General features: G+C 40.6%; 1 protein-coding gene across 1 annotated transcript in view; it reads right to left on the reverse strand.

Moving 5' to 3' along the window:
- The window catches only part of WDFY4 (WDFY family member 4), a 275,363-nt gene that overhangs the window by 96,040 nt on the left and 163,009 nt on the right, over positions 1-16,314 (reverse strand). Inside the window, exons 40-42 of the mRNA XM_082854480.1 lie at positions 7,663-7,740; positions 1,586-1,792; positions 137-188 (exon numbers count right to left, since the gene is read on the reverse strand). Coding sequence (XP_082710606.1) covers positions 137-188; positions 1,586-1,792; positions 7,663-7,740 — 337 coding nt within the window. The remainder of the gene's footprint in view (positions 1-136; positions 189-1,585; positions 1,793-7,662; positions 7,741-16,314) is intronic.

The following is a 16,314-nucleotide window of genomic DNA, read 5'->3' on the forward strand; positions in this document are numbered from 1 at the left end:
AAAGGCCTTGCACTCCCTACTCTAGACTTGCAGCATTTTCTTCCCACAATATATTAACTTCATATCTTTAAGGAGATGTTAAATAAAACCAAGAATTGGTTTAACTGTTAAATAAAAATACAGATAAATTGAATACCTTGGTTTTCAGCATTTAACTGAGAAATATCACCATTTCTGTCCTGACTTTCCTGAAATAAAACCAGAGAAAAGAGAAATTAAATCCTGGATACCTATGGGCCCCACCCCCCTTTCCACAGATTCACAAACACATACACACACATGCATATGGCTCCTTCAAATCACTCAAGACTCAAAGGCAAGGGGAGCAAAATGCCAAATCCGAAAGGACCACAATAAAATGCAAGTATTAATGTTCCTGAGTCAAAGGGGAAAAAACCCACAATCTTCCATTAAGTAGGATTTACAGTAATTACCAAAGATTATGTCAAATGGGAGTAGAGAGTATCCTGGCTGTCTGTGGTATGGGCCACCCTGGAGAGGGGACCAGGGACAGGGACTGGGGCTGGACAGCCCAAGAGACCAGAGACTAGGTTCCACAGCCAGCCTTCGGCCTTGACATCAGCACCACGGGCAGGCTTATTTTTCCTGCCTCCATCTCCTAAGAAATGTATTGAGGGGAAAATACTATATATCACCAGATGTTTACAGACAATACACTCAAAACTAAAACGTCTACTGAATAAATGAAATATAATTTTTTCATTAGGTTTTATAAAGGATTTAATGTGGGTAAAAGATTCTGAGGTTACAGACTAGAGAAGAAGCCCAACATTGTAACTCAGGATAAACGCAGAAGGAAATGTCTTGCGTTCCAGGGTGTGGAAAGGCTGCTTTTCAGAATATCTTAAAGCAGAATTGTTCAATGAGGACATGAAATGCTATTAACAGATTCTTCTGTATCCACTACCAAGCCAAGGATGGTTCTTCATCATTTAAAAGGCAAAAATGTAAGTTTGACAGAGAGTCCAAGCTTCCTTACAGCAAACGCCTGGGGACTGTCCAGATTCCGCTGCCTGGGAATCCAACGCAGCTTCAGTGTCATTTGGACGAAGCGCGTCACTGGCTCAAGCTTGCAGAAATAGCTGAGTTCAAGATATTTCCATTGTAAGACTTGAGTCGGGATTTGCTTGCACAGTAATGCCCACAGAAGGGCTGGCTATGACTGCTCTATGACACATAACTTGTACAAGAGACAGTGCCCACCACGTGGCTCTTTTCAAACGCTGGCATCCGGACCATTCTAACGGACTTTTATGGATGTCAGCGTGGTACTGGGTCAGTGGTGTATATATGAACCACTCACTCACTTATTTTTTTCATTCATTCAGGCTGTAGTTATAGCATCCCTTCTATGCGCCTGGGGAGTTAGTGATTCTTTCCTTCTGTTAAACAGCACCAAGAACGCATTACAGCACTCCTACAGTGAACTGCACGCATTACCTCTCCTACCTGTCCATGCCAAAGCACTCCTGATGGAAACAACATCAGATGGAAAAGCTAAGGAGACACCTCTCTATACATTGCCTGTCTGGAAGCATCCTGTCTTGTTGCATCGAATTCTTACCTTGAGCCTTTCTCGACTCAGGGCCTCCAGCGGAGACAAGCGTCTGATACGTTTCCTCATGCGAGCTGGTCCTTCTCTCCAGTCCAGTTCCCACCGGGAGCAGGGTGTGGCTTCTGCCATCTGGCGCCACAAGCCCAGCTCCCCGAAAAGCTGCTCCTGGATCCTGGCCCAGTCGTTGGCTGCCTTGGTTTTGCCACATCTCCGCCTCTGGGAAGCAGAAGCACAGCGTCACCTCTGGACACATCTCCTCACCAGACTGGCCCCAAACCTCCTGGGGTGAACAGACCAAGCCCCCCATAATTGCCTGAGGAAAATCACCCCTACAGGCAGCTCCAAGCACCTTCAGGGTGTACTCTCTGGAGCTAGGACCAGGCCAGGAGAAGAAGTCAGTTTTTCAGCTTTGAGACCATTTAATTCAGCTTCGAGGAGAAAAAAAAACCCTCTGCCCTTTGGCCCACAGAGCCCCGTGACTGCTGGGCGCTGTGCAGAAAGTAACAGGTCCCAAAGCTCCCCATGCTATTCATCAGAGGATTGGACAGCTATTTGGTAGAATGGACACAGAACCTCACCACAGCCCCTACGCTTCAAAATGATGCTGAAAGCCCTCCTTCCAGTGTCTGGACTGGAAGTGTGGTGAGAATGTTCAAAGAAGCTAAAACCTTTGATGTTAATGAAGATTATCCTTCCTAATATATATGGAATCCTCATAGTTTGCATATATAGCACCTGACTGTTATACCTTCTGCTAGAGTATAACTCAAACCTTTTACAAAATACATCGACACCCCTAAATTGCTTTTGTATGCCACACTGAAGTTTCCTACATCATCTATCAAGGAAACATTTCAATTCAGTTTGGACAGCAGAATCAACTTTGTCTGCAGGGTGAACTTTTCCAACTATTCAAATATTTGATGGTATGTGCCCTACATTTTAATTTTTCAGAAAACTGAAAGGTGAAAGTGCTAAGGACAAGAAGCACAGACCTCACAAAAGTAACATAAAGAGAAAAGAAACTCATTGTCATGTACCAGGCTGAGCCTCTCACCTGCTCTATCTCATTTCCTCTACACAATGACACCATAAGTGAGTCTTGGAACTTGTTAAGTACTTTCTATTATCCTCATGAAGGAACCAAGTCTAGGAGAGGAGAAGTGACTTCCCCAAGGACCAACAGGTGACCAAGCTAAGACTGAAACCCAGCCTGTCTAATTCCAGAGCCTTCACTTCAGCCTGCGCGCTTGATTCCTTTCCTAGGGCCCTGGTATCATTTCATTAAGTCGTGATTTCTGCCAGTATTACTTCAAAGACTGGAAGACTTAGATCCATTTTGAATGGGGAAATCATTCTCAGAACTTGAAAATTCTCACAAAAACATGACAGATGGTATAGTTCTAAGTACTTGGTCTTTGGTGTCAGATGAACCTGGGCTGTCACCACGTTTCTGCTTTTCACTAGCAGTTTAATCTGAAGGAGACTTAACATCCTCATCAGTCAAATTCAGTTAGCAATATTACCACAATAATAAAACCATGGGTTTATGTAAGGATCAAATGAGACAATATTTTCCAGAGTTTAATACGGTGCCTTACCTAACTTAAGCAGTTAGTATTATTATTGTGAATAAAGCAAATTCTATTTCAAAACAAGATAATTTTGTTTCTCCACAGTTCTTAAATTCATATCCTAAATAGTTACAGCATTTTACAAGTACTCCAATTGTTTAATAAAAAACTCCAGAAAAATAATGACTATCCAAAGCCTTTTATAGGGATTTGGTTATATGAAATGAACACGTGTTTGGGGAAAATATTTCAGCTCCTGGGAGATTGTTGCTGCATTTGTAGTTCCATATTGAGCTTCACAGAGGATGAACAATCCCAAGCTACTGGGTTGTTCATCCGGGGTTTCAAATTAGGCTTTTAAGAGCATCCCTTCCACCCTAAGGCTCCACCTATGCAACCTGGAGGTTCACAGCTGCCTGGGTCTTCATCACAGGGCAAACGTGTTGTCTGCATACCTGCAGCTAGACAGATGTGTGTCAGGGATAAGATCCCTCATTCACCCTTCAGAGATGAATGACTGTTTAGTCCATGATGGAAGGCTGTATGTGGTCCCAAGACAAAGGACATGAGATGACTAAATAAGCAGAAGTCCTGAGCTCCTGCACCCGCAAGGTGTTCGGTAATGCCCATGCTTCTGCACAAGGTAAGGTCCCCATTCAGTTCAAACCTCGAGCGGGCCAAAGGCCACACCAGACACAGGGGCAGGGATGCTGGCGTGTTAGAGGCAGCTATGATTCTCGGCTGAATAGACGCTCTTGGGTAGCATCACTGAGACTTTCCTCTTGGCAACCAGACCGTCCCTACTTTCAGTTCCCAGCGCTGGGGTGCAGCTGACCCCAGCCCTGGCTTCAGTGGGTGATGAATGGTTGTGGGATGGGCTCGTGAGCATCATTCTCTGGGACTGGAACTGGTTGTCTTTAGAGCCGCATAGGGCAGACTGCAGAGAGGTGGATGTGTCCACGTTCAGGGCTGCTCGCCTTGTGCTGGCCAACCTTATGTGCATCAGGAAAAGGCACCTGATGTATCTGCATTGAGGCATACGCAGCCTACAGGCAGGCCTCTCAGCAATGAGACAGTCCCTTTGTGCAAGTTACATAATTTCCCACCCTTTATATGAGCCCTGCCTGGTTCCAGGATGTACAGACTGGGGAGCAGAGCATAAGTTCATGCCAGCCTCAGATGCTCTCTCCTCCATGTGCCTTGTTGCCTAAAACATATTAGTAATCTCATACACTTGTGTGTTTAATGTTTGTGTGAACATGTGTTTGTGTGTGTGTACGAAAAAGAGAGAAAGAAAAGAGAGAGAGGGAGAGAGGAGGCAGATTCCTTAAAGCAGAGTTTGAATACCTGGATCCAGCTCTTCTTGAACTGTGATGTTCTCCTGGATTTTTCAAAATATTTCATGTGTTGCCTAAGCCAGTATGAGTTGAGTTTCTGATACTTACATCTGAAAGAGCTGTTACCAAAATGTAATGGATATACAGAGACTGAGCAAGAAATGGAAACAGCCTGTTGGCCTCCAGAGAGCCCAAAAGACAGGGGACAGAGCAATGCCCCTCACACACTAAAAGAAGGGCCATTTCTGGGGTGCAAGGCATCTTGCATAGAACTTTAAACAGTAAAAGCTGTAATTTTTAAACAAATATAGACAAAAGGAGGCATGTCTGTAAGGTATGATGAGGACTCAGTATAAGAACAGGTGGCCTGGGTATATCACAGAGCAGAGCCAGAGCAGCCGGACCACAGAGAAGAGAACAAGTGTAACTGGAAATGGCAAAGGGGCATCTGGGCAGGGCCAGAGCAGAGGCACCTGTTTTCGTCGGCACTTCTGGAGTGATGGGAAATTGGGGAGATTAAATATCAGAATTGCACGATTTGCTGGTGATGGGATGATGAGGTATACTGGATGCTTGGGTTAGCTTCCAGGGCACTGGGTGACGCTATCTTGTCATGCTGTGAGCACCTGCATCGCCAGCGACCTCTCAGGTTAAGTAAAATGCCCAGTTGTAAAAGTCTTATGCAACCTGTTACTGACAGCTGTGTGGGTGGGGGCCCTTGAACCTCATTATCTCCACCCTCTTGGAAGGACCTCACGGAGTGTAATTAGGAGAAGCTGTCCTTGAAGAACATGGCATATTTCACAAGGCTGATTTCTTTCCAGAACTTGGACTTGACTTCTCTGGAAGTGGAGTGGGGCCTTCGTCGGGAAAGTCTACTACACCCCTTAAAAGAAAGCGGGGTGAACACTCCAGACCCCATTATCTCTGGCAGACGGCGATAACACCTGCATTCTTTTAAACATCGAAACGATCTGTCTTAAATATTTAAACACTTGGAAAGTATCCTCACGGATTAGCCTCAAAACGCTGATTTTCTCAAAAATACTTCAATCAACAGCAAAACTCTGTCCCACTTTCTCAAGTACCCTCTGAGCCCCAGTCAGGCTCGCTGATGAAAATAAGCCAGACTGCTGTTCCAGGAGGCTGGACCCTTGCCTTATGGGCTCAGAGCCTCTGCCGAGGTTCTTCTGTCCTTCCCCATTAACCTTCAGTTTTTCAAATTTCAGCAGAAATCTACCAGTTACCACAGAGCACATTTCTCCTAGCCATGACCAAATCTTCCAGGCTTTTCCAACCATAAGAAGAGAAATGGTCAAACTCTCGACTAGATGCTGATTTGAAAGTTTAGATAAACAACACCCTCTGTCTTGAAATGGAACAAGCGTGATGGGGATATCCCTAAATAAAGGATGCAATCCTAAATGATTCATCTTACTTTTCCCCCAATGGCAGCTGAATTTATTAGCCATATTGCTAGTCCTGAATGAAGTTGGTGAATTCAAGTAGTAAGGTACTCACATGTGAGGTCCTGTCCAAGGGGCGCAGATAACACGCAAATATAAGCCAGCAGGACACCTATCCCCAAACCGCCTCTCCCCGCCCCCCGCATGTCTGATAAACTGCCCACCTCCTTATGTGGCACAGTCTGGGAGGCTGTGTCGCTAGTCTGTATGTTTCTGGGCTGCACGCTGTGCATCTCACAAATCCCTATTCGTGGGGGCATGTTGTGGGCTCCCAAACAAGCACGTATGGAGATAACTGGATCAGGTTACTTGGCTTACGTTGATCAGAGCCTATTTTGTTTCCCTTGAACTTGGGGACTACTGTTTCACCATTCCTTCACCCCTCGCCTTACCCCAGGCACACCCAGTGGTTCCTTATACCCCCCTGCTCCTCTCTTTGTAGTACAACATCCTAGTGTCGGCCTTATCACCCTGCTTTAATTTCTTTACTCTTGGTCCCTCTACTGAGTGTTAAGAACCTTCAACCAGAGGAGTATCATTATCATCTCTGCCTTTCCTACACCTAGCAAGGCTTTGGCACAGAGAAATTGTAAAGTAAAAATATAATTTGTGACGTTTTAATTCTACTGTTGTGTTCTAATACTAGCAATCATTTTAGAAAATTTTTGTTAACATCAATAATACCACCTAAAAATGAACTTCTTAGCCATTCATTAACCACATATGGGACATCTATTCCCTGCCAGCCACTGTCTAGGTGTTCCATACTCACTCTTTAATCTTTACAGGTAGGCAGTATTATCCTGTCTTAAAGATGGGGACCCTGAGGCTCAGACTAGGCTCAGTCCTAGGAAGGGGCAGACCTGAGATTCAAATAGAGATGTCCCTGGCATGACAGCCAGTGCTCTTTACCTAGACTGTACAGAAATCACTCCTAGAGAGAGGTTTTCAACATCTCAACCTACCCTCATCAGTGGCAACCCACTGTCCTTAGGAGAACAAGCCAAACCCCTAAGGTGGCAGCAAGCCACTCTGCTTGCTCTGGCCCTGCCTCGTCTTCACTCACCCTTGTCCCTTCCCAGCTCAGATCATCCCAGTCACTTCCTCTTCTTCCCGTTAACTGATGACATCCAGTGCTTTCCCGACTCAGGAGCTTCACACATTCCCTCCCCTTAGTCAAAACCACTTCCTTAAAATACTTTAGCCCATATTCCTCCTTCTTCAGATTTCAACTTAGAGATCAATTCCTTGGGGAGGGCCTCTGATCTGCCCAAATTAAAGTCTTCCCCTTGTTATAATCTCCCATTATACTTGTAATTTCCCTGTCTATTGCTCTTTCCAAGTTACAATGATCTATTTATCTGTGCACTTATTTAATGTATATCTCTCCTTTAGAGTAAGCTACCCGAGAGTGAGGCCCACATCTGCTGTGTTTACAATCGTGCCCCTAGCTCCTAGCACAGGATCTGAGGCACCCAATGGATGAATGAGTAGATAAGTGGATGGAAACACTGCCTATCTCCTCAGCTGCTGACAGTGTGGGTCCAAATCCCATGGCACAGGTCATGAAGGTAGGACTGACTCACTGATGACCAATTATTGGCTTAGCCAATTTAGAATTTAAACCAAATGCTCTTATGATTCTTTATTTCAGGTTCAACGTAGGTTCTGGTCTACTGTGCAGAGAAGGGAATTGCCTTGTTTCTTACCTGTACATGATCTTTGTATAGAGATGCATATAGTTCCTGTCCTTTTCGTCTGTAGTTCTCGATACATGACACGAAGTCCTGGAGAAGAGACAAAACAAGTCACAACTAATAACAGCTGTGATTTTAGGTAAGAACTTCTCTACTCTGACCAGTTGTCGGGGGAAGTAAGAGTTACAGGATTTGTTGGTCAAATCAATCACAACCTCATGAATACATGTACCACCTATGCTGTTACATTCACATACATGCTTATGGGTTACTTCCACTTCCAGCTACGACGAACTAGCTTGTAGCAGATAAATCTTCCTCCCAAGAAAAACTAGAAAAGCTAGAATATAATAGATAAATTAAAATAGAATTCTAAAAAATGTTCAAGTAACTCACATTTATGGAATAGTGCACCCAACAATAGTAAAATACACATTTTTCAAGCCCCCACAAAATATATACCAAGACAAACTACATGTTGGACCATAAAATAAATCTCAACAAATTTTTAAAAAATTAAAACCTGCAAAATATGTTCTCTGACCATAAAGGAATCAAACTGAAATCAATAACAGGAAATCTCCAAACACTTGGGAACTCAACAATATACTTCTAAATAATCCATGGATCAAAAAATAAGTCTCAAGGGAAATTTTTAAAAATACATAGTACAGTATGTATCAAAATTTGTCACATAGCTAAAACAATACTGAGAGAGAAATACATGTCACCAAATGCATGCATTAGAAAAGAGTTAAATTTTAGAAAATCTGAACAGACCAATAACAAATAGGGAAATTAAATTAGTGATCAAATACTCCTCAAAAAAGAAAAGCCCAAGACCGGATGGCTTCACAGGAATATTCTGTCAAATATTCAAAGAAGAATTAACACCAAACCTTCTTAAATTTCCAAAAAAATAGAAGAAGAGGGAATACTTCCCAACTCATCATATGAGGCCAGCATCACTCTAATACCAAAGTCAGGCAAAGACACCACAATAAAAGAAAATTTAAGAGCAATATCCCTGATGAACACAGATGCAAAAATCCTCCATAAAATACTGGCAAACAGAATTCAACAGCACATTACAAGAATCATATACCGTGATCAAGTAGGATTTATCCCTGGGATGCAAGGATAGTTCAATGTATGCAAATCAATCAAGGTGATACATCACATTAACAGAACAAAAGAAAAAAAATCATCACAAAGTTCATTATATATATGTTTTATGTATGTATAAAATTCAGCCTTTAAAAAGAAGGAAATTGTGCTGTTTGCAACAACATAGATGAACCTGAAGGACACTATGCTAAGTGAAATAAGCCAGAACACTGCATCTCACTTATATATGGACTCTAAAATAGTCAAATTCATAGAAGTAGAGAGTAGAATGGTGGTTTCCAGGAGCTGGGGAGAGGCAGAAATGGGGATATGTTGATTACAGGATACAGAGCTTCAGTCATGCAAAACAGTGAGTTCTGAAAACCTAGTGTACAGCATTGTGACTCTAGTTAACAATATTGTACCATATATTCGAAATTTGTTAAGAAGTTAGAACTTAAGTGGTCTCATCAGAAAATAAAAGGTAACTATGTGAATTACCTTGATTGTGGTGATTATTTCACAATGTATATGTACATCAAAACATCAAGTTGTGCATCTTAAATATATACAATTTTACCCTAATACAGATGAAAAGATTTTAAATTAAAATATTTTTAAATGATGTAATTTTAAAATGTTTTGTATCATAGAGCCTATCTGGAAAAAAAAAAAAAAAGTACAATTTTTAAGTCAATCTAAGATCCCACTAAAGGAACTAGAATAAAAGAGAAAAATAACCCAAAGCAAGCAGAAGGAAGGAAATAATAAAGGTAAGAGCAGAAATCAATGCAATTAAAAACAGAAAAACATGGAGAAAATCATTGAAACAAAACTGGTTCTTTGAAAAGATCGATAAAACTTACAAACCTGTAGAAATACTGACAAAGATAAAAAGAAGACACATGTTGCCAATATAAAGAATGAAAGAGAGGCTAACCCTACAGACCCTGCAGACATCAAAAAGATAGCAAGGGAATATTACAAATAACTACATACACATAAATGTGACAACTCAGATTAAATGGACAAATCCTTTGCAAAAACATAAATTACTGTATGTCAACCAATATAAAATATATCATTGGAACGGACTGTAACAGTTAAGGAAATTGAATTCATAATTTAAATACGCCCCCCAAATAAATTTCCAGGTCCATATGATTTTGCTTGAGGATTTTACAAAATATTTAAGCAAGAATTAACATAAATTTTACAAAGTATCTTCCAGAAAATAGAAAAAATTGGTACACTTCCCAATTTGTTTTATGAAGCTAGCAATACCCTTATACTTTTACACCACAACCAGACAAACAGAGTACAGGAAAATAAACCTATCTTTCATGAATAGAGATGCAAAAATTCTTTTTTTTTAACATCTTTATTGGAGTATAATTGCTTTACAATGTTGTGTTAGCTTCTGCTGTATAACAAAGTGAATCAGCTATACATATACACATATCCCGATATCTTCTCCCTCTTGCGTCTCCCTCCCACCCTCACTATCCCACCCCTCTAGGTGGTCACAAAGCACCGAGCTGATCTCCCTGTGCTATGCGGCTGCTTCCCACTAGCTATCTATTTTACATTTGGTAGTGCATATATGTCCATGCCACTCTCTCACTTCATCCCAGCTTACCCTTCTCTCTCCCCGTGTCCTCAAGTCCATTCTCTATGTCTGCGTCTTTACTCCTGTCTTGCCCCTAGGTTCTTCAGAATGAGTATGTGTTTTGCTTTTTCTTAAAGATTCTATAAATATGTATTAGCATACGGTATTTGTTTTTCTCTTTCTGACTTACTTCACTCTGTGTGACACTCTCTAGGTCCATCCACCTCACTACAAATAACCCAATTTCATTTTTTTTATGGCTGAGTAATATTCCATTGTATATATGTGCCACATCTTCTTTATCCATTCATCTGTCAATGGACATTTAGGTTGCTTCCATGTCCTGGCTGTTGTAATAGAGATACAAAAATTCTTAACAAAATATTAGCAAATAGAACCTAGCAATGCATAAAAAGAATTACATACAATGACCAAGTGGGTTTATTCCAGGAACACAAAGCTTGTAAATACCCAAAAAGCAATCAAGATAATCTACCATGTTAGTAGGTTAAAGAAGAAAATGACATGATTATATCAACTGATGCAGAATAGCATCTGACAAAATTCCACACTCATTCATAATAAAACTCTCAGAAAACCAGGAATAGAGGGGAACTACCTTAACATAATAAAGATCATCTACAAAACCCCACAGCTAACATTATATTTAATGTGAAACAATAAATGCTTTCTCTCTAAGACTGTAAACAAAGCAAAGATGTCTGCTTTTACTGCTCTCATTCAACAAATCGCTGAAGTTCTTAGATTTTACACCAAAAGCATAAAAGAAAAAAAATGAATTGGATCTCATCAGCATTAAAAACTTTTGTTCCACAAAAACCCACATAAAAATGATGCAATAGGGCTTCCCTGGTGGTGCAGTGGTTGGGAGTCCGCCTGCCGATGCAGGGGACGCGGGTTCGTGACCCGGTCCGGGAAGATCCCACATGCCGCGGAGCGGCTGGGCCCATGAGCCATGGCCGCTGAGCCTGCGCGGCCGGAGCCTGTGCTCCGCAACGGGAGAGGCCACAACAGTGAGAGGCCCGCGTACCGCAAAAAAAAAAAAAAAAAAAAAAAAAAAATTAAAAAATGATGTAATAATAAGCTACAATCTAGGAGAAAGTATTTGCAAGTCACATCAATCAAAGGACTAGTATGAAGAACTCTTAAAACTCAAGAGCAAAAAAAAAAAAAAAACCCATTAGAATATGCACAAAAGACATGAATAGACATAAAGAGGACGTGCAGATCACATGAAGCACATGAGCACTATGTTCTACACCATTAACCATTAATAAAATGAAAATAAAAACCACAAGGAGAAATCACTACACACCTATCTGAATGGGTAAAATTAAGAGGTGACAACACCAAATGCTGGTGATGATACAGAGCACTTGATCACTTACACATTGCTGGTGGAATGTATGGTACAGCCACTCCAGAAAACAGGTCAGTAGATTTTTTTTTATATCTAGGCAACTACCATAGTATCCAGCAGTTGTAACCTCTGGGGATTTATCACAGTGGAATGAAAACTTATACTCACACAACAACCTGTATGTGAATGTTTATAGAAGCTGTATTCATAATAGACAAAAACTGGAAACAACCCAGATGACCTTCAATAGGTGAACGATTAAAGAAACTATGAAACATCCATACCATGGAGTACCGCTCAGCAATAAAAAAGAATGAACTGGGCTTCCCTGGTGGTGCAGAGGTTGGGAGTCTGCCTGCTGATGCAGGGGACGCGGGTTCGTGCCCCGGTCCGGGAAGATCCCACATGCCGCGGAGCGGCTGGGCCCGTGAGCCATGGCCACTGAGCCTGCGCGTCTGGAGGCTGTGCTCCGCAACGGGAGAGGCCACGGCGGTGAGAGGCCCGCATACTGCACAAAAAAAAAAAAAGAATGAACTGTTGATACATGCAACAACCTGGATGAATCTGAACAGAATTATGCTGAGTAAGAAAAGACAATCCCAAAAGGGCAATATGAGAACTTCTTGTAGTGATGGAAATGTTCCTTGTTGTGATACTGTATTACAGTTTTGCAGGATGATACCATTGTGGGAAACTGGATAAAGGGTACATGGGATCTCTCTGTATTATTTCTTGCCATTGCATGTGAATCTACAATTTCCAAAATAATCATTATATGTAGTCCTCACCACTAGGAACTCACAGGAGAAAAAAAATCTTCACTTAAGAATGTCATTGATGGGGCTCCCCTGGTGGTGCAGTGGTTGAGAATCCACCTGCCAATGCAAGGAACACGGGTTCGATCCCTGGTCTGGGAAGATCCCACATGCCGTGGAGCAAGTAAGCCCATGTGCCACAACTGGTGAGCCTGTGCTCTAGAGCCCGCGAGCAACAACTACTGAACCCGCGTGCTGCAACTACTGAAGCCTGTGCACCTACAGCCCAGGCTCCACAACAGGAGAGGCCACCGCAATGAGAAGCCCGTCCACCACAATGAAGAGTAGTCCCCGCTCACTGCAACTAGAGAGAGCCCACGTGCAGCAATGAAGATGCAACGCAGCCAAAAATAAATAAATAAAATAAATAAATTTATTTAAAAAATAAATAAAATGGAAAAGTAAAAGGGTCCTGCTACACAGAAGTAAAACTTCGAAAAAAAAAAAAAGAATGTCATTGATGAAACAGTACAAATGATTAATTTTATGAAATCTCAATCTTTGAATACAGTCGTTTTTAATAGTCTGGGTGATAAATGGGAAATCTGCGTAAAGCACTTCTGAACACCAAAAACCATGATGGTCATTTCAAGGAAAAGCACTCATATAATTGTTAGAGTTGTGAGCTGAACTAGTTGCTTTTGATCACTTTAAGTTGAAAGAATGACTGATAGACAAAACTAGTTATGAAGACTTGGATATGTGGCAGATCTTTTCTTGAAAATGAACAAAGTGAACCTGTCATATCAAATAAAACCACTGACAGTATTTTCTGCCTATGATGAAATTTGGGCTTTCAAATTTCGAATATCAGAATGTTAAAAAGCTTGTACCCGCCTCTGTGAGCCTGACAGTTTCTCAGTAGATAAATATTTTTCTGATAAAATTGGTGGTATGAATGGTGGTATGAATATGATTTTTCCATATTGCATAATGAAACATGTCAACATTTGGGAGATCTCGTAACTCAGGGAACCAATATTCTCATTGTATGTTACTTTCATGCTCCAATGCATGTTACAAATCATGTATGGGTTACAATATCCATTCAAAGTACAAGATAATCAATACATTTTACTGTAACAGAGTACAAAAATTTCACTGATAAAAGTTTCAAGTAACCTTTCAGAAACTACTACTTGTTGAATTTTGGTGTAGTATCAAAGAAGAATATCTATAATTTTCTGAAAATTCTATTAAAATACTCCTTTCTTTTCTAACTACATATCTGTGAAAGACCAGATTTTCTTCATGTATTTCAACCAAAAAATAAATAAAAAAGTATTACAACTGATTGAATAAAGAAGCAGATATGAGAATCCAGCTGTCTTCTAAGCCAGATAGATATTAAAGAATTTGCAAAAATATAAAACCGTACTACTCTTTTCAAAATTTTTTGTTTTGAAAAATCTAGTTATTTATTAAAAATGCTATTTATGCTTATATATAATGGATTTATTACTGCTATCTTAAAATGAATTAATAAATGCCTTATTTTTAAAATTCTGTTATAATTTCTAACATGATAAATATCAATAGATACAATCGATATAAACAACAGCTCTTTGAAGTCTCAATAATTTTTAAGAGGGTAAACAGGTCTTGAGACCAAAAAGTCTGAGAACTCTATGAAAATGTTGGTCAACTGCTATGAAAGTGAATGAACTCCTACTTCATGAAAAGACATGGATAAATTTCACACAGTTTGGAATGAAATAAGCCAGAAAGAAGAGCATATGATATGTTATTTCACACACATAAAAGTAAAAAGTGGAAAACTGTTGTATGATATTAGCTGCCAGGAAACTGGCTACTTTGGGGGTGCTAGAGACTAGAATCGGGCATGGAGTGGGGGGTGCTTCTGGGGAGCCGTGAATGTTGTATTTTTTAATCTGGGTAGTGGTCACATGTTCACGCCATTAAAATTCTTAAATTTGTATATTTATGACTGGAACACTTTTATTCTATGTGTGCTAATACTTCAATAAAATAAAAAAGTATTTACCAGCAAAGACTCAAAACTATGGAAACAATATAATTTTTAAAACCCCAGTTACTGTTTTGGAGTAGTGGGAATAGGGTGATTTCTTTCTTTCTTCTTCTTTTTTTTGTTTACAAGATTTTCCTTAATATTGCTGTTACACGTTTATACAAGTAACATTCATTATGAGCAGTGCAAGTGACCTAAAATGCTAACAAATTTGACTAACTTTACATCTAATTTTACATCTAAGGCCAAAGCCCAGTCTTTTTTCTAATATGATGCTTTGGAGACGTGCGGCAGGAGAAGAGAACTCGTGGGGGAACCTGGACACAAAGCAAACAACGAACGTGCTATCTCACTGAAGAACAGGCCTGGTGTGGATCATCCCAGGGGGTTAAGTGGGGGAGTTTCAGGCAGGGACACTCCGGCAAGATATATGAAAAGATATTCAAACTTTCATGCTGTTCTGAGCGCTGCTAAATCAGAGTGTTTCACGTAGAATCAAAGTCCAGACAGCTTGGTTCCTGGCCCTTACCAGCCACATTCCATGGGCAAATAACTTAATATTTCCAATTTGATTTATCATCTATAAAATGAAGGTAACAGTACCTCCTCTGTCTAGTCCAAAGAGATATTATAGAGGTAAGATGAGACAGTAAAATGAAACTTCATCAAAGGGTCACCCAGAGACTATTCGGGTGTAAGTCATGGGTAAGATCAGTTGAAAAATTTGACCTAGATGGTCTCTTCTGAATAAACAGTTACAGAAAATGCTATATGATTTCAGTTATATATCATATTTACTCTTCAAATAAATACCCTATCGACAATAGCTGCAGCCCAGTGTTGTTTACACCCTTGCTCAGATATTCCATGTCTACCCTCAAATTTTCTCTCTGTTTTTAAGTTCAACCAGTAGCCATTGTCCACCTACCATTTTCCAGGCCCTGCAGTACAAAGACGAGCCCCATATCTGCTTTTGTGGAGTGCAGTGGAAGAGCATATAATTATGTGTCGACATGGCCAATGTTGAGACAGAGCTATGTTTGGGACATGGTGACACAGGTCACAGTCAGCACAAAGAAGAGGACACCATGGTGTTCAGTGAAGTCTCCCTGGTTGAGATGCTGCTTTAGCTGAATCTCAACTGAGAGGTTTTAAATAGAAGCCTGATGTGGTCCCATTAGCATTTTTGCTAACTCGCTCTGGTAGCAATTTGAAGGATGGATTTAATGAAGACAAGACTAAAAGTAGGGAGCTCCCTTAGGACACTATCATGACAGCGCAAGTGAGGGCTCACGGGGTGGAATGGGTGAAGTAGAGGAGTCAAATTCAAGAACAACACGGAAAATAAAACTGGGATAAACTGGTGACTGTATGAGAGGGTAAGAATTACTCTAAAACTTCTAGTTTGCCTAATGGAACAAATTAAATTAGATAAACTAAGAAAAATTAATAGACATCACAAGAACAAGAGAAAGAGCAAGTTTAAGCGATATGAGGGCATGTTGAATTTGAAGCGTCAGTGGTACAGCTGGACATCCCTAGAAGAAAGCTCAAGTGAGAGTTCCAAGCTCTATACAGATCTGTGAGCCACCAGCAATCAAATGATAAATAAACAGTGAGAGATGATAAGATGCCTCATGGAGAATACGTGCAGAGAGGAGCTTGATGACCCAAGGTCAGAAACCGGAGAACACTAGCAAAGTTTAGGATAGGAGAAGAAAGGTTAGAAAAGTTTAAGGAAAATCAGAAAGAGAAATGTCAT

This window comes from Leucopleurus acutus (assembly GCF_964270905.1).
Source record: "Leucopleurus acutus genome assembly, chromosome: 14".
In the NCBI taxonomy this organism is placed as follows: Eukaryota; Metazoa; Chordata; class Mammalia; order Artiodactyla; family Delphinidae; genus Leucopleurus; species Leucopleurus acutus.